At 41.5% G+C, this 19,963-nt stretch overlaps 1 protein-coding gene across 2 annotated transcripts in view; it reads right to left on the reverse strand.

Annotated features, from left to right (window-relative positions):
• Positions 1-2,038: 2,038 nt before the first annotated feature.
• The window catches only part of LOC135220847 (centriolin-like), a 601,514-nt gene continuing 583,589 nt past the window's right edge, over positions 2,039-19,963 (reverse strand). For both annotated transcript variants that reach the window (XM_064258407.1, XM_064258408.1), the window contains exon 17: positions 2,039-2,192. In XM_064258407.1, coding sequence (XP_064114477.1) covers positions 2,067-2,192 — 126 coding nt within the window. In that variant the 3' untranslated portion in view covers positions 2,039-2,066. The remainder of the gene's footprint in view (positions 2,193-19,963) is intronic.

A 19,963-nucleotide genomic window follows, 5' to 3' on the forward strand; every position in this document is an offset into this window, starting at 1 on the left:
TCCTACAGGTGCCCATCTGCTCCATTTCCGCAAACGTGTTCTTGACTTCATAAAAGAGCTTCGGCAGGAGGCGGCGGAACTTGGCATGCGTCTGGGGACCCTTGGTGTCAATGCAATGGTATACACTGTGCTTGGGCACAGACCCTGCCACCTGGAGAAGCTTGGGTCAGACGACGTCCGGGAACTCTTGTAGGAGGGAGGCTTGCCTGCGAGGAAAAATGGAGCAGATGGTGGGCGCCCTGGGTCCTGTGGTGAGTGGGCGAGAGAGGCAGGTCTCAGTGTCGAGGAAGCATTGGCGGGCTACTTTCACTAAGAGCCCGTGGTGGGCTAGGAAGTCTGCCCCCAGGGGAGGGATTCGTACGTCGGTGATGACGAAGGGCCAGGTGTAAGTCCGGCCCAGGAATGCGATGGTCTGGGTCCTGGTGCCATAGGAGCAGATGGGAGTTCCGTTGGCGGTTATGAGGGTGGTCGGGGCGTCGGAGGCATTGCTGCAGTCCTCTGCCAATGGTGGGAACACTGACTGCATGGCACCAGTGTCAACCAACATCCTGTGGACGGCGATGGTGTCCTCGACATAAAATCCTCTGGGGCGAGACTTACTTACTGCTGCTGCCTCTGTCGTTTTTTTGGAGACATGAAGGAGCAGGGGGGCTCGCACTTCCTCGCCTTACTGCTGAACTTCTGGTGGAAGCGGCACCAACCATTGTCCTGGCGAGTTGCGAGGTTCTCCTTCTCTAGAAGGCTGCGCTGATCCCTGCCTCCTTGGGTTCCTCCTGCTGCAGGTTGTTGGCTGATGGTGGAGCAGAGAGTTTTGTGGCCTGGGTGGCGGTGAACAGGTGGCCCACTCCACAAGGCTCCCCATTTCCAGGTCTTCCGCGTTGGGGGTCTGGCTGCGGACCTGGGGCGCGAGTTGGTGGAGGAAGAGCTGTCTAAGGAGGCTTACCTTCTCCCTGGGTCCTTGGTGGTCCACCTCTAGCAGTAGTACCAGGTCCTGGAGCTTGTGCCAGGCTAGCCTTGGGTCCGTGGTGGTCATGGCATTGACCACCAGGTCGAAGATGTGGGCGGCTCTCTCGGGGACCAGGAGGGAGAAGGCCTTGATGAGCTGGGTCTTAAGGCCTTCGTAGGGCAGCATTTTGGGCTGGCTGGCCAGCCAGGGGGCGAGGCGGTTGAACACGTCCTCCAGGAAGGCTGCAGCGATGAGGTCTGCCTTGGTTCCTTCCCTTGTGATCCCTTGGAGCCGGAACTGGATCTCTGTGCAGTGTAGCCAGGCTGTGCCGTTCTGTCTGGAGAAGGGCAGCAGTTTGATGGAGTGGGGCTCCGCCGGCACGGTGGCAATGTGCAAGGATGTTGATTGGGGCATCGGTGGACCACGTGGGGAGAACATGGATCGTGCCACAGGTCTGGGAGTTGAAGAACCAGAATGAACTACAGTTTTGAGCAGAGTTCTTCATGTCCGCCAGCTCACTCTTATGGTCGACAGGTGTCGTAAATGGTGGGCCAGACCGTGAGATAAACGCCAAAACACTCCTGTAGAGGACGTGCCGTTTTGAGTCGGCTAATGGTGTTGTGGTTGACCACGTATATGACCAGAGAACCTAGAATGAGTGCTGTATGGGTTCTAAAGGTTTTCTGGGGTAGGTGGCCTGAGCTGCTACCTTCCTAATCCGGAAGATCACCAGTTGTGAGGACAGGAATCAAACACGGAGAAAGTTCTAACTAACTTTATAGAACATAGAGGGCTGTATATGAGGCAGCAGTGAGGACGGAAATGTAGTGTCCGTCACACACGCACATACAAAAAGGGACAGAGCCCCCACTGTGTTTGTTTCTTCACAGCTGAAAATATACATCTATCTTTGTGCAAAGAGTACATTTTTATATGACATATCTATCGGCAGATAGGCTGTGAAATGCTCTACATTTTAGTATATGGCATAAAAAGTATGTACAGAGGAAGGACGGACATCTGGCGAAATGCTGTCCTTACCGTACTGAGATATGATACCAAAGAATATAACTCCTTTAGTCTCTGACTTTTAGATATAAAAATAAAAAAGCTCATGTATTCAATACATTACCTTAGTGGATTGTTTCCCTTCATATGCTAGTTGCATATGCTGCATCTGCAATTCTGCTGCTGCCAACTTTACTTCATACTCTGACTTGTATCTTGCAAGCAAATCAGCCATTTGCTGTGGAGTAAATAAAAAATAATAAAGCAAAACACATAAATTGCATTGTTATAACGTGATGATTTAGATGGACATTAGAGCACAAGACATTTGCATTAGCTCTTCTATTACTATATTCCACTATATATATATATATATATATATATATATATATATATATATATATATATATATATATATATATATATATATACAGGCGGTCCCCGGGTTACGACGGGGGTTCCGTTCTTAAGACGCGTCGTAACCCGACCCGTCCAAGTCTGTATAAGCCGGAACGACGTTCTTGAAAACATGTCCACAGGGAAAAATTTCACTACTAATTTGCAATTTTTCTTAGGGCCGTATCTCTAAAATTATCACTAATTTACTTTTTTCATGTGCAACACTGTGTATTCACAAATTACTGTATATTTTCATTAAAATACAAGAAGAGAGAGAGAGAGAGAGAGAGAGAGAGAGAGAGAGAGAGAGAGAGAAATAACTCCTTAGGTTTCAATAGATTGAAATGAAGTCTGTAGGCAACTTTTCCCCCTCCCATAAATACATATATTTCTCCAGAGAAGAGAGAAAGAGAGGACTGTGCAATTATGTTTGTCTGTCTATCAATTCTTTTGCTGAGAGCGAGAGAGATAAAAGGAAGAAATAAAAAACACCAAATGTATGACAAGTATCTTGTGGAGAGAGAGAGAGAGAGAGAGAGAGAGAGAGAGAAGAGAGAGAGAGAGAGAGAGAGAGAGAGAGAGAGAGAGAGAGAGAGAGTTGTTTAAAAGAGAGAAATGGAATGATTATTGTAATTAAAATACTCAGATATGAATTTTGTACTTATAGTATTATTATTGGAAAATATTAATGATAAACTTATTAAATACACGTCCATGAAAAATGATCTCATCCTCAAAGTAAGAGAGAGAGAGAGAGAGAGAGAGATCTATTTGGAGAGGGAGAGAGAGAGAGAGAACGGAGAGAGAACAGAGAGAGAGAGAGAGACGAGATTAGAGAACGAGAGAGAGAGAGAAGATTGAAGAGAGAGAGAACGAGAGAGAGAGAGAGAGAGAGAGATTACATAAAACCATTAAATTCGTTGACCATTGTATGGCATTGTTTAAGCTTGAGTGTCACTCGAGTTGAGGTGGGAAATTGATACAGAAAAAGACAAACGGGAAGAATTTTCTTTTGAAATTATTTATTTATCGTATTATTACTACTTCTATTATTATTATTATTATTATTATTATTATTATTTGAAAATATAATAAACATGTGCATCTACCATAAAAATTCTCTAATCTCAGTAAGAAAGAGGAATTATCCTTACAAGTGAAATGGAAAGGTCATTTTCATCTCTTTAAAATACGACTATTATGAATTTTGTAATTAGTTTTATTATTATTATTATTATTATTAAATAACTGAAATTATCAATAAACATTTTACATACTAGTACCATAAAAATTCTTTCATCTCGGTAAAAAGAGAGAGAGAGAGAGAGAGAGAGAGAGAGAGAGAGAGAGAGGAGAGAGAGAGAGAGAGAGTGTTTATCTCTTTCTTTGTTTATAACGCTTCCAGCGAAAGAGAGGGAGGGCATTACCACTATGACTCATTATTATCTTGTGTGGCAAAAGAGAGAGAGAGAGAGAGAGAGAGAGAGAGAGAGAGAGAGAGGAGAGAGAGTTAACCTTAATTAAAAGTGACATGGATAGATTAGTACGTATTGTATTTCTTTAAAATACTATCACATATGAATTTTGTAATTACAGTTGTTATTATTATTATTATTATTTGAAAGTATTAAAAACAAATAGTACAAGTACATAAAAATCTCGAGTCTCAGTAAATGAGAGAGAGAGAGAGGAGAGAGAGAGAGAGAGAGAGAGAGAGAGAGAGAGAGAGAGAGAGAGAGGGGGTGGGGGAAATAAAGGTCAGGACCACTGATGCAACACTGCAGCTCTCCCCCAGCTCTTCCCCCTTTTGGCTGTCACAGAACATGATATATATCTGACAGTTTTAGTACCTGGAAAGGTTATAGAGAAGACTGGGATTTCCTTCAACAGAGAAGACTGGGATTTCCTTCATTCTTCGATAATTTTTTTAAACATAAGATAAAATCTTACTAATTCACAATGGTATTTTCTTTAATGAATTGATATTATTGGTGTATACATAATATATATATAATATATATATATATATATATATAATATATATATATATATATATATATATAAATAAAATTACACATTTTGCAGACTTTCCTCATACCTAGAACTATTTATCCTTTCCACTATATCACCAATCCCACAGTTTAAGTGTGTAGAATTGATGGAACATGAATTACCAGTTATTAATAACACATGGATTCCAAATAATTATCATGCTAGCCTATGCTAAACCTACTATGCATTTTAGGGACTGTGAGTCATCGTTTTTCTCAAATATCTTTCAAACTAATTATTTGATCGAATTAGTACTTTAACACAGTGTACAAGATACCTCTCGCTAATTTTTGCTAATACAGTGCATTGTCAAATGGTGTTAGTTAAGGCATTTATTCTTGACTTACAAGCTGCTGCCAAGCACTGTCGACCTAGCTTCCAAACATCCTTTACCCCTTACCTCCCTCCCCCTTTCCCTCCTCATCCCTCCCTCAATTCACCATCCTGGCCTTCCCGTCTTGGCCACCCACTTTCCTGCCTTATGTAAATTCTGTGTTAATTTAATTATTATTATTACATTTTCTTAAATTATATAAATGAGAGTAGGCTAAAGAGTGTATGACTTTCGCCATGTTCACCAAAGACATGACAGACAAGGTCTGCTCACTTTTCCCAAATCCCCAAGTAGGTGGAGCTTTGTCTACTTCCTTATTACATCAGCAAGTGAATTGCCGTAAAGGAAAAACAAACAAAATGGGTATAATTTTGGGGAAACTACTATCAATATCATAATATCATTGTGTGTCTGTGTATCTCCATTCATATTGCACTACAATTTCGTTTCTATTAATCTAACGCCAGTAAGAAGGATGAGTAAGAAGGATGCAATTCTTGTACCATACTGAGTTTAGTGAATGAGCTGAGCTTCATGCATCTTGAATTATATTAATTATCATTAATGTAAAGTAACGTACTACTATATTCATATAGTACATACCTATTTTTGAGACAGGTTCCAAAAAGGATTTCACATTTTTTTCTTACAATTGGGACGGTCATTTATGAAGACTGCTTAAGTGTTACCTATTGTCCTATTTTCTGACATTTAACATACAAGGTTTTTGTTATAAAGAAGGCATCCCGTTTTTGCCTCATTCTTAATCAGTTTAAAAATTAATTTTCTTATGTCTTTCACAGGTTTGTATCTATTTTGCAGAATCTGTAAACTGTCATAATTGAGGAGTCGCTCGTTTTTTATTCTTAGACGGCAACAGACCAAAAAAGGGATTTTGACGAAGGAAAAATCTATTTCTGGGCAATGGCCCGTGTCGCCCAGTGAAATATCCTTTTAGTTCATATTTCTAAGGTAAAAATTGCTAACATTACCAGAGAAAAAACCAAAATGGAATGTCAGAGTACTCTGACTCGCTCACCCTAAATAAAAAGAGGGTGTTGGTATGGTTTCTGGGGCGAGTGAAGCCACTACCACGGGCCTCTTGTCATTTAGATATCTCCTTCACAAAATCCCCCTGCTAGAGAGAGCTGATACACAGCCTGCGTCAGCAACTACTACTACCAACCCTCCCACGCTAACATCAGCGCCTCTAGCGGCCATCCTTTAATATCAGAGAACCAAGCTTGGGCTAAAGGGTGGGGTTAATAAAAAAAGGGGGGATTTGACTGGGCGACATTTCCTTCATCAAAATCCCTTTTCTGGGCCAAGCCCGTGTCGCTTTGTGAAATAGTACCAGAGAATTGCCACAAGCTTGGTAAATTGACAACAAAATAAGGAAAGTAATAAAAGTAAAAATTAAAGTAAAAAATTGAAAATATAATCTTGTAAATCATACAAATTAATGGATTTATACTTAAACTAACTTAGACTAGCTAGATTACTCTTATTACTAATAAAGATTATAGGAGTACAATAGGATAATAAAATTTAAGGGGGCCGGCCGGCTAATGCCCTTTTTCAAGGACAGGACTTTAATATTCATACCACTTAATAAGGTGACTTGGGACATCTCCAAACCGCATATGATTTTCGCCTCTGACCTTCAGTTTTGTGACGCCAGGGCGATTTATCCCGAAAAGAAAAAAAAAAAAAAAAAAATAACCATTTTTCAAATCTATCTCCTATCCCTTGATATTTAATATTAAGACTTGGGATTACTACCATATATAGACCTGATGTAGACCTCCAATCGAATGGAGAGTTTTTTTTCTAAAAGTCATTTTTTTGCAAGATATGAATTTTTCAATATGGTAAAAAAATAAACCTTATAAATCAGGAGAAAAAAATTTATAAAAAAAATATGAAACAAAAATTGGAAAAAAGGGCTCTATTTGATTGTTCTATAATGTCTTCCTGAGTTATATACCAAATTTCAATGTTATAGCTTTAAAACTAAGTGAGAAGATAGATTTTGAAGGTCAATAAGTATAGTTTTGAGATACGGGCGTTCAAAGTTTTCCTTCGTATTTCTATAAAGACAATGTTAATAAATAATGATTATTATGAATGTATATTTCTTTTTTGTGTACTAATAAACCAAAACTATTTTATTTGTCATAATTTAATCATAAATGATGATCCCTTTGCTCATATATCGCTAGCCTGGGGCCACTGCTTGATTTGGGCAAGATGGGGCACTCCTTCCTACGCAATTCTCTCTCTCCCCTTCGCTAACTCGGCTTATTACAGCGAATTTTCTTCTTCTGTATGTTAGCGAGATGTTTTCCTTGTATTTTCCTCTTTGGCATGATGAAATTCTTGCCCGAAACAAAGATAAACAAACGTAAATGCAAGAGAATTTCAAGAGGTGAAACTCGAAGGCGTACTCTTTTTTTTACAAAGACAATTTAATAAATCATGATTATTATGAATTTCATATTCTATTTTGGGTATTAAAAAACCAAAACTTTGTTATTTATCATGAATGAAGATCTCTTTGCTCAAAGATCGTCGTAGCCTTGGGCACAGTGTGACGTGTGCTGTCAAGCAAGACGGGGGCGTTACTAAGCAACCCTCCCCTCTCTCTTCACTAACTACGCATATATTATGATATTCTGTAATAATACTTGAGCGATTTTTCTTCGTCTGTATATTAGCAAGATGTTTTCCTTGTCTTTTCCTCATTGGCATGATGAAATTCTTGCCGAAACCTACAAAAACATACGTAAACGCAGGCGTATGTCAGAGGTGAAATGGAACGTGTAGACTACTCGACGTCTGTAATCGCACTAAATCAGGACTGGACAGTGGACTTGGCCTGAAGTCTCCTTCTCGACTCGGGGAATGTCTACAGATGCCATTTCTCCCAATTTCTTTGACAATAATTATCAAAATTTACGATAATGGAGGAAATATTGCATTTTCTTGTACGGATCAATGTTTTAGGCTTATTGAGTTACGTTAACTAATTACCCTGTAACTACGAAAGTAAGAGGAATTTTGACGAAATATTTCGTATACGTATTCTCAATTGCCATATGAAGCTCCATGAATTTTTTCATGACTTTGCATTTTTCGCCCTATACCTCCATATATAGGCGTTCCGGCCGGCCCCCTTAAGGCAATATATACAATATGAAATATATACAAATGTGAGGATTCCTAGCAAAAAAATAAGGAAAACCTCACTCTATGGCCTTTGCAACTAAGGCTTATAAGTTAGTGGTGAACCTGGTGGTAGGGTCGCAGGAAGGATGTTAGTGAGGCAGGTAGAAAGGAGATCTGGATCTATGGCTAACCAAGACAGGGTCAGGGGAAACTGTGTTTCCCGCTGCCACTGCTGGAAATTTTAAAGCTTCTAAGGATTTCAGGTAATGGCGTCTGAATACTGTCGGTGACTTCCAGCCTGTATATTTCTTAAGGTCATCGAGATTCATGTGTTGGAAATAATTAATTGAGGTGACTACAGCTCTAATGTCATGGACTTTAGGGAAGGAATCTGGATTGGCTTGTTTAATAAAGTACAAGATTTGCTGTCTAATTCCTTTTAAGGAAATAGTGCCACCTTTCTCCCTTAAGAATAAAGGACCTGATGATCTAGAAGATGTCCTTGAGAGGAAGGATCGTAAGGTGGTTACTGGACATAAAGAAGGGTCTTGAGGAAGGTGAGGTACCTTCCAAGGGGCCCATCTCATTAAGGGGTCCTTGTTTTTGGCCAGGAATTTTCTATCTGGGGAAAGGAGAACTTCTCCTGAGGGGAGAAATTCTATGTGGCCTGGATCTCTGGAGAGAGCCGACAGTTCAGATATTCTGGCTCCTGAGGCCAGACTTAAGAGGAAGAGTGTTTTCCTTAGTAAAGATATATATTTACATGAATTGTTATCAGTGTTTGAGGCCAATCTGAGAACATCATTTAAGAACCATGACACTGAGCTAGGTCTCTTCTGTTGGTCTGAGCCTAGCACACGATTTGGGAATAGACGAGAAATAAGAATCTGTTAAGTCTATTTTGAATCCCAATTGAAAAATCTTCTTTAGAGCCGACTTATTAGTAGTAATAGTAGTGGCTGCTAAACCTTTTTCATATAATGATCTGAAGAATGTAATAGCCAAGTTAGTAGTCATGGTTCGAGACTGTGTTTCATTCAGGAAATTTGCTAGTTTCTTAACCACTGCGTCATATTGACGTAACGTTGATTCTCTCTTATCTGATTCTAAGAAGAGGATATTTTGAGGATCGATATTAGCATCTCTCTTAGCCGCAAACTTCATGAAGTCCATAAAGTTAGGGTTTTGAGAATTCCTGAGGAAGCGAACACAGTCCTCATTTGTACTTGTTGAGAGAGCTTGGGATTGGGAATCCGTCGAGGGTGGAGGCCCAATTCCAGAAGTAGAGGGAACCAGTTGCTCTTGGGCCAATGTGGGGCTACTAGAGTGACTTGTCCTTTGAAGGTCCTGAGTTTGTTCAGGACTTTCAATAGAAGATTCACTAGAGGAAAGATATTTTCTTCCACTGATTACAATCTATGGCCATGGCATCTGTGGCATAAGCCAGAGGGTCCAGGTTGGGAGCCACATAGCACGGGAGCTTGAGGTTCGATTGTGATGCGAAAAGATCCACCTGGAGGCCTGGGACCCTTTGGCATATCCACTGGAATGAGAGCTTGTCCAGAGACCTTTCCGATTCTAGAGGAACTGACCGGGACAGGGCGTCCGCTATCACGTTCCTTACTCCCGCCAGATGGGTGGAGGATAGATGCCATTTGTGCTTGGCTGCCAGTGAAAAAATGGCTACCATGACAAGGTTCACATGACTTGACTTGGATCCTCCCCTGTTGATGCAGTGTACTACCACTGCACTGTCCAATACCAGTTTGATATGAGAGATCTTGGCTGGTAGAAGCCTCTTCAATGTTAGGAACACTGCCATGGCTTCCAATACATTTATATGGAGCTGGCGGAACTGAGGGGACCAAGTCCTTGTACCTTCTTGAATTGAGAGTATCCTCCCCATCCGCTTAGAGATGCGTCCGTGTGAATAACCAACGCCGGAGGGGGGAATTGAAGAGGCACTAATTTGGACAGATTCTTGACTTCCGCCCAGGGGCGGAGATGCTGGCGGAGAACCGGCGGAATGGCTGACAACTTGTCCCGAGACTTGTTGTTTGCTCTCGAACGCCAAACCCAATTTATATCCTTTAACTTTGCCTTCAGTAGAACGTCTGTCACTGAGGCGAGCTGTAAAGAACCTAGGATTCTTTCCTGATTTCTCCTTGATGCTTTTTTGCACTTGAGGAATTGCCTCGTAGCTTTGGCTATTTCTTTCTTCTTGTCCGATGGAATTGACAGAGTGTGGGCTTTCAAGTCCCATTGAAAGCCTAGCCATTGAAAGCGAGTGTCCGGCGTTACCCTGGACTTGGATTTGTTTATCTGGAATCCCAGATATTCCAGAAATTGTATTACTTTGGCTGTAGCTTTCCGGCACTCTTCGACGGTTGTTGCCCAAACAAGCCAGTCGTCCAGATACGCCACTACCATTATCCCTTGAGATCTGAGTTGTTGAACTACTGACTCCGCCACCTTTGTGAATATCCTGGGTGCCACGTTCAACCCGAAAGGCATCACTTTGAATGAGAATGCCTGGTTTCCTAATCTGAAGCCTAGGTACGAGCAGAAGTGTCTCACTACTGGGATATGATAGTATGCGTCTGTAAGATCGATAGAAGTGGTGACGGCCCCACGGGGAAGTAAGGTCCGCAGCTGCAAGATAGTCACCATTTTGAACTTGTCGCAACGAATGAATAAGTTTAGACGGGACAAGTCTAAGATTATTCTTCTTTTGGTTGAGCCTTTCTTTGGCACGCTGAACAAGCGACCTTGAAACTTTAAATGCTTGACTTTTGACACTACCCTTTTCTGAAGTAGTTCTTGGGCATACTCTATCAATTCTGTCGTCGGTTGCTGATAGAAGGTCTTGGATGGAGGGGGACCTTTCATCCAGCTCCATCCTAGTCCCTTGGACACAATGCTTTGTGCCCAACTGCTGAACCCCCATCTGTGCTGATAGAGGAACAGTCTCCCTCCTACCTGAGGGTTCTCACTGACTTGGGGCCGGTCGAGAACCACGTCCTCCACGAAATTGTTTCCCTCTGAAGAGAGGTCTTCCGCCACGTCTCTGGCGAAATGAACCCCTAGCACTGCTTCCTCTACCAAACTTATTAAAAGTTTGGAATGCTTGGCCTTCAAAGACTGGATTGAGGGCCGGCGAGACAACAAACGAGGTAGAGGGTTGATTCTGAGGCGTCAGGAACAAGATAGGCTGAGCCTGGTTCTTTGAGGTGGAAGGTTGTACCACCTGAGAAACTAGCACTGCCTAGACCATCTGCTGTTGTTGAGGAGCCTAATAGGGAGTAAACTTCCTGGGCTTCTTCGACTTCTTAGTAGATGCCGAAGAAGTCTCAGGCTTCCTCTTAACCGAAAGGCCCCAACAGACCTTAAGGCTTTGATTCAGCCTTGTGGCCTCATGCTGAACTTCATTCACCAGAGTTTCTGGGAAGAGGTCAGCACCCCAGATAGGAGCGGCGAGCAGTTTGTTAGGCTCGTGGCGAATAGTCGCCTCCTGGAGCACATACTTTCTACAGTTTCTTCGTGCGACCACGAAGTCGTAAAGGTCGGACTGAACTGTATGAGTTTGAGCTTTTGCTAAAAGCTTAAATAGAGGTTCTCTGCCATAAGTAATTGCAGCAACCTCTGTCATGGTCAAGGCATTCAGCGTTCTCCCTAGTCTAGACCTGGCATCAAATTCCGCCTGAATTAGATTGTCAGGTAATCTAGGGAGCCTCTCGCTAAACTGTGCTATTGCACAGTCTGGCTTGAGTTTGCCTACCGTGATGGTGGCTGGTAGGTCTATCCACAGGTCTTCAGAACTGGGGAACAGGAGGGATGTTGGCTCCGTTTCACGGAGCTGCGGCATTGGCTCATCCTTCATGGCGGCCTGGATAGTCACCTCTGTCAACTTTGTAGTGAACGGAGTAGGGGTCTCTTCGTCTGCCACAAAGATGGTAAAGGGGCTCTTAACCCCTTCTTTACCGGGTGGGTGAGCAGATGTAAACATTGCTTTGCTGCCGAACTGAATCTCTCGGTAGTGACTCAAGTTTGGAGGGGTGCCGATCGTAAAAATATTTGCCAAAAATACACTAATCAAGACAGGCTAATGAAATTATCAGGTATTATTAGCACTATAATAACGCATATTCTCTGTTAGTTTTATCATCCTACAGGGAAAATAAATGATTTTATGAAAAAAAATGTGAAACTCAGTGTCCCTTGTACAAGGGACACTGGTGGTCGGTGAGAAAACTACGGTCTTGAATAGAAAATTCGGTCTTACAGAATGTTGGTATATCGCACCTGGAACATGCACATAAAGTATTATCAAAAATAGAACCGTAAATAAGCACGTAATAACAAAAAAAAGAGCAAAAACTAAAGCGAAAGCCCCGCCAATAAATATGGAAATCGCAAATTTTATAGTATATCTTTCAAAAAATTGGTCAATGTCAATTTTCTACGTTTTCTAAGATTAGTTTCATCACAGAAAACAACTTTAGAGCATCAGGGGTATCTAAACTAATTTTTCAAGTTTCTTGTCCTCAGAAAAAATCGCTTTTTCTCTGGTTTGGTTTTTTTATATATATAAAGTTACTATAAGGCTTTATTTCTACCTTCATTTATCTGGTGTTCATATCTTTTATTTGTAAAATGTAATGTGAATAAATAAATAAATACAGTAAATGATGATACAACTGGTTTTTTACTTGGGTAGAAGTTATTACATGTTTACGCTTGTCTGGTTTTGTGATTTTTGTTGAGACGCAGTTCATCTGTCACCTACACACTACTATAAGCAATAATAATATTTTTTTGGGTTCATCATACGTCTGGCATCGTGTCATACTGTTTATTTTGCTCCAAACTCTTCAAACCGAAATTACAGAATGATTGGAAGTCCCTATCTGAAAAGAGGAGTTTTGGTGGTACTACGATACATACCACCTTTATGCACCCGGTGCGGTGTAGTAGACTTGAATGGTGGTACCCACCTACCTCCAAACAAACTTTCGGTAATGAAGAGGTTAAACGCCGTCTCTGTAAGACGGGCGTAACCCATGAATGGAGGTTGTAGATCAGTGGGGTGGAACTCAAAGTCCTCTATTCTTCGAGTGCCACAGTCAGGAAGCGTCAGCATACCGTCTTTGAACGGAGCGTACGCTGCTACCCTCCATGGGTTGTTAGCAGAGAAGGGAGGTAGGGAGTCATAGTCAGGCATAGCCTGGACGGCAACAGTAGGTTGTGAGAGAACTGTTGGAGGGTTCTCTCTGAGACCCGCCATGAAGTTCTCTTGATTGGCCAGCCTTTCCGAGATGTTACGGATAGACTGGCCGGATTCCTCAAAGGATGTTGAGATGTGTGATAACATCTGCTCAAATTTATCCTGCACTAGGTTGCCCACCACACTGCCCATTTGCTGCATGATGTTTGCAGCAAATGCGTCTGTGTCGAAAGGAGCTGGGTCCTTAGACACTAGAGGTGTTTTTGGGCGTGCCCCAGTGGAGGTAGAAGACTGAGGATCTCCAGAGACCTGAGCCTCATCCTTTGAGGATTTACTCTTGGACCCTTTGGAGTGCGAGGACGAAGATGACTTCGTTCTCTCTGCTCCGGGAAGGTGAGCCGGAGACTTACGAGACTCAGAAGACGTAGTCTTTTTGGACCTAGTCTTCTCCAGGGTCTTGATCTCTCGTTTCCCCTTTACTTTGGGGATAGCTTGAGTGGATTTTGGTCTGGCCAAAATCTCACTCTCTGAAAATCCTTGAAAAGATGTGGAAGAGTGGACAGGGGAAGAAGAAGATCCAGAAGGACCTAAGGGAAGCCCTTGGGCCCCCAACAAACCTGCCTCAACAAACATACCACCTGGGTTACCTACCGCCATCGGTTCCAAGTTGAGGTCTAAAGTTGCCACGTCGTCTGCCAATTCGGGGTTACTCTGGGCCACCAGCGCCTGGGCCACCTGGACCTGGATGGACGAGATGTAGGGGGCCGCCACTGCCGGGTCAACGTAGGACGTCGGTTTCACTCCGGAGAAGAGGCGGAGAACCATACCTTTATCCAAAATGTATGGCTGCCCCTTCGCGACGTTCTTTCCAAAGCCGCCGACCCAGGCCTTCAAGGTGGCTGTCACAGCGTCCTTCACGGCGGAGGCCTGTAAGAGAAAGTTATTTCAGGCCTCTAGGAAGGCTGGAGAAAGGTCCATTTATGTCAAAATTTCATTATACATCATGAAAATTCATATATCTCTATTATACAGCGGAAAGAGTTCGACATAAACTTACACCGGAGGTAAATTGTTCTACCAGCTCGTAACATATCGAGCATACCTCGTGATGCCATACCGCTGAGTCCCCGAAGCAGATGGCGCAGACGGCGTGGGTCCTGCAGATCTCATGACCGCAGGGATCCTGGAGTACGGTGTTACAGCCGGACTCCTGGTAGCCTGTAAGTGGACGGATACATGAGTATCAACAATAGTTAACGGGGCTAGCCCGTTAAGAGATATAATGCTCTGCCATATGCCGGAGCGGATAATTATATGTTAACCTTCTCCTGTTCTCTTGATAGTCCATAGGTCAAGTATGCTAGTAACAGATTCCGGTACGCCGGAGAAGGGGTTTCACCAAACTAGCAACGAGACTAAACGCCGGGGTGGAACAAGTACGGCGGGGAGAAGCAAGAGAAAGTTAACCTAATGATAATATATAAATAGACTAGGAGGAGCATAGCTCCGCCGTAGAAATTAAGCCAACCGAAGGAGACCCCGATGAGAGGGTGCTCCGCCGGTAGCGGAGTATACATAAAACAAAAACAACAAAGACAGGAAGCATGTATGGAGCTCTTCTCCTTCATCCCCCCCACCAAGGTCTGGTGGAACCAGTCGATCCCGCCGGAAAGGGGGGGGGAAAGACCGAGGGAGGGGAGAGAGCGATAGGGACCCCAGGGTCTACCGAGAGCGGACAAATCAGATGGCCAGTCTGACTCGAACACACCCAAGACCCCCCGTGGAGCCTAAGGAGAGAACGGTATGACAAGATATAATATATAAATTCCTACCCCCACACACGACTACCGTATCCCCTCCGTAGAGGGGAGGGGGGGAGAAAGCTCGGGTGTTGTCATGGCAACGTGAGCGAGCGGAACGTGCCTCCCCGACCCCCATAGAAGTAGGGGAGGGAGGGAGGGGTAATGAGCCGGTGGCTCAGTGCGATCGCCTGGCCCACCGTGAACGTGATATGACCACGAGGACGGTAGGTCCGACAAAGAGGTAGCCTAGGGTACTCTAACCGTCTCAACATGCTACACCAAAATTACAGAATAAAATTATAATATAAAAGAAAGGAAGGGAATCATAGAAGAAGAGAAAGGAACGTCCTAGAGAGGCTAGGAAACCGACCCAGGAGGGAGGGCGCCTAACCACTCGGGAGCTGGACTCTGCCGGTACGTCGGAACGGAGGGCAATTACCAGGGTGGTAGGACTAGGAGAAAAAAGGACATGAGTCCTACATGCCTAACAGACCTAGACAAAGGCACATGCATGCAGGAACACTGAGCTAAGGTAAAAAGGCACGAGCTCAATCGAGCTGGATTCCCTGAATAGTCAAATAAGCAAAATCTTAGCTGAATCTTGCACGACACGAAGGCATATAATAATAAAGCACTGCATAGAATAGTTACTACGGTATGGGGGACCGCAGGAACTGAAAATGAATCACACGAGGCGAACCGGGTAGGTGAGCCTGTAGCCATGCGGTGGAGGCACCGTTATAAGACCTAAATAAAGGTAATAAAACGGGTCCTAACTGGCTAAAATTATGTGAAACACTTGAGCAGTACTTAACTTAGTTGCAGCAATAGCTTGGAGCTCCATCGTGATGATAAATCCAACGAGAAAGCGAAATAATACACAGCAAATAAAAACATGTGTGTGTAAGATCTGCTAAAAGAAAAGGATGGCCGCTAGAGGCGCTGATGTTAGCGTGGGAGGGTTGGTAGTAGTAGTTGCTGACGCAGGCTGTGTATCAGCTCTCTCTAGCAGGGGGATTTTGTGAAGGAGATATCTAAATGACAAGAGGCCCGTGGTAGTGGCTTCACTCGCCCCAGAAACCATACCGACACCCTCTTTTTATTTAGGGTGAGCGAGTCAGAGTACTCTGACATTCCATTTTGGTTTTTTCTCTGGTAATGTTAGCAATTTTTACCTTAGAAATATAAACTAAAAGGATATTTCACAAAGCGACACGGGCTTGGCCCAGAAATGCTTGTGATATATGTTTATCAAAGGGACTATATATCATCACTAATATAATCTGAATTTACTTGTTCCTTGTAAGTTTGAATGATTTTGAATGAGTATATAAAAATGAAAATGAATATGTTGTTTCATCTAAACACTTTCCCAAGTGATATTTAGTTTAATCTGAAGTGTGCATATATTATATATATATATATATATATATATATATATGTATATATATATATATATATATATATATATATATCTAATAAAAGGAGCCCATAAAAACACCAAAATGTAGAGAGAAAAGTACTATATTTCAGAGACTGCTGTCTCTCTCTTCAGGTATATGAATGAGAAAAGTTTACAGAAAAGGTGGTATTTATACCAAGAGATTCGTCCACAAGTAAGCCAATTTAGGTCACCCCCGCTGATAATCTTCCTTTAATCTTCTTAAGCGTTGGTTGAATGAACACTGCGTCGACGATATCTGATATCCAATTCCCTTTTGAGATGTTCATTACCTGCTTCTCTTTTATTAAGGCCGATTCCATCATTTGACTCTTGTACCGGCAGTTGCTGCTATAAATTACACGTGACATATTCCAGTTTATTCTATGGTTATGTTTCACTTATATGGTTGAAAATAGCTATCATGACAATACTATCAAGATAGGTGTAGCTAGCAACCTATTCTTAAGAGCCGTACGAATTTGTTCCCCAGATTTCCTGGAAAAAGAATTTGAACTAATTCGCAAGCAACTTTCATCTTTAAAGTATCCTGACCATATAATTGAGAAAGCAATTCAAAAAGCAAACGTAATTTTCTACCGACCCCCTAAACACAAGACCAGAGCACACCCAACAATAAAATAAAATTCCCCATCTGTAAGACGATTAAGAGAGTTTTTTTAAACCCCCCCTTTTTTTCCCCCCCCCACCTCACCCGCACCCTTGGAAATCCCACCCTTTTTTTTGTTTTTTGTTGCAATTTATTACCCTACCCAATAATACCTTAGCCAAATCCCTGATTAACGTCAACAAAAGACATCTCCCAAAGACTCTGGGGTAATATGATAATCCCATGCCAGGACTGTGACCAATCTTACATCGGATTTACAGGTAAATCACTTCCCCAGAGATTAATACAACACAAACGGTCAGTTAGGTATGGACAACAGAACTCGGCTATTTTCAACCATATAAATGAACATAACCATAGAATAAACTGGAATATGTCACGTGTAATTTATAGCAGCAACTGCCGGTACAAGAGTCAAATGATGGAATCGGCCATTAATAAAGAGAAGCAGGTAATGAACATCTCAAAAGGGAATTGGATATCAGATATCGTCGACGCAGTGTTCATTCAACCAACGCTTAAGAAGATTAAAGGAAGATTATCAGAGGGGTGACCTAAATTGGCTTACTTGTGGACGAATCTCTTGGTATAAATACCACCTTTTCTGTAAACTTTTCTCATTCATATACCTGAAGAGAGAGACAGCAGTCTCTGAAATATAGTACTTTTCCTCTCTACATTTTGATGTTTTTATGGGCTCCTTTTATTACTTTTATTAGATGGAATTCTGTTGTTACAGAACATTTTTAACCAGTCATATATATATATATCTATATATATATATATATATATATATCTATATATATATATATATATATATATATATATATATATATGTGCATATATATATAATTATATATATATATATTACATATATATATATATATAGATATATATAATATATACTAATACATATATAATTATTACATACCAATTAAACCCTCCAAGGGTTAAATATAGACAAAGTAATAGATATAATAGAGAGATAGATACATTTGTTGACTGACTGACCAATAAGCGTGGGCTTTTTGCGTGAGTGTATTATGAAGATTCACTTGTGATTGACCGTTATTCTATTGTCAGCTTTCTCCATTTTGTATATAGTTAGGAGTCGTATTGCAAATGCACTTCTACAATGACATAGACAAAGAACAGGGCAGCATTGACAGTGATGAAAAATCCGTCTCTATCGATTGCGCAGTGAATACTTATAGTGCGACTGCTCCAGCCGATAGACAAACCCTTTATCATTACGGTATCACCTGACAAGCCAAGGATACTAAAAACAAATACATTGGGAAAAATTAATCATTATTACGGTCATTTCATCAAACCTTGCTATCCTTATTATTATGATCTCTCCAATTATCTGCTGGTATTGATAATTATCAGGAAAAACTGTATTATTGAGGGAGAAATGAAAAACGCAGCGATAAAGAAAGTGAGAGAAAGGGAGCGGGAAGGGATGGGGATAGCGGGTGTTCGAATCTGTAAATTGAGTTCTGCTGACTCATACAACTTTGCCTTTAAAAGTCACGAGTAAACTCCTTAACTAACACCATTTAACAATGCACAATATTACCAAAAAATAGGGGAAGTGTTTCGTACACTGTTAAAGTACCATTTCGATCGAATAATTAGTGTAAAAGATATTTGAGAAAAATGATGACTTGCAGTCCCTGAAATGCATAGTGGTACACTTATAACAAGCAATATAAACTGGAAGTGCACCTTTGTAATATGGATAATTGTGACCTCGGTTTTTCTCAGTTCTTTAACAATCATTTATCAAGCAAACATATATTCTTATATAGCTTAAAAACAAAATTTCTCTGCAATCACTACCAGCTGGCGATCTCTTTTCTTTCAGGTAAACTTTTGTATTAACCATGTAGTATTCTAATTATAATCACCAAAGCACGAGCTGTAGAATAATTAACACTAACATAGTTTCAGCATTAGATATCCCTATACAGATATGACTGCAGTGTTGCAGTCAGTATCCCAGCTATGCCAATCCATGTCCACTGTCATTACTACTTCTAATACTAATACCATACAACAAACACAATGGTGAGAGTGAAAGGTATTGGTACTGCTCCCTCTTTTTTAATTTTTGTTAATGTTGAATTTTTTTGTATACTTACAGTGTTTTACGGTAGCTATGCACTAAATAAAGAAGCATTAGACAGCATATAGTATACACTCATCTGTAGTGCACAGAGCAGCTTTGACATTCTAGTATACCTGTATTTGTTGCTGTACTTACTAGCCTATCTTATGGATCATAAAAACCTCCTCAAATATTAGTATTGCTTGTACTTCAAATTAAAATAATAGCTTCGGGAAAAATAAAAAATGCTCAAACATTCCAGTTAACCCCGTTCCAACAATTTTAACTGTCAAAAGTTTTTTGCACTAATATTGTTGCATTCTTTCCCAATTATATATATTATTTTACAACATTTCTCTTTTCTGTTTATTTAAGGGATTTTGACAAAGGAAAAAATCTATTTCTGGGTGAAGGCCTGTGTCGCCCAGTGAAATGCCCTTATAGCACTCATTTTAAGGTATAAATAATTGCTAAATATACCAGAGAAAAAAACCATATGGAATGCCAGAGTTACTACCCCTGGATCGATCACCTTCATAGGTGTCGGAATAATAACAGGCAAGTGGATGACACTACCACAGACCTCCAGCCAATTAGGTCTCTCCTCTCTCAAAATCCCTCCGCTCGTCCCTACTTCTTCTGCCAAGATCTACATTCCTGAATACGCACCCAAGCGTGGCCCAGCTAAAGGGTGGTGAAAGGAAAGAGAGGGATGGGTTCACTGGGCGACACAGGCCTTCACCCAGAAATAGATTTTTCTTTTGTCAAAATCCCTTTTCTGGGATTGGCCTGTGTCGCCCAGTGAAATAGTAACAGCGAATCAGCCATACAAGCTTGGGAGATTG

The sequence above is a fragment of the Macrobrachium nipponense genome, chromosome 2 (assembly GCF_015104395.2).
Source record: "Macrobrachium nipponense isolate FS-2020 chromosome 2, ASM1510439v2, whole genome shotgun sequence".
In the NCBI taxonomy this organism is placed as follows: Eukaryota; Metazoa; Arthropoda; class Malacostraca; order Decapoda; family Palaemonidae; genus Macrobrachium; species Macrobrachium nipponense.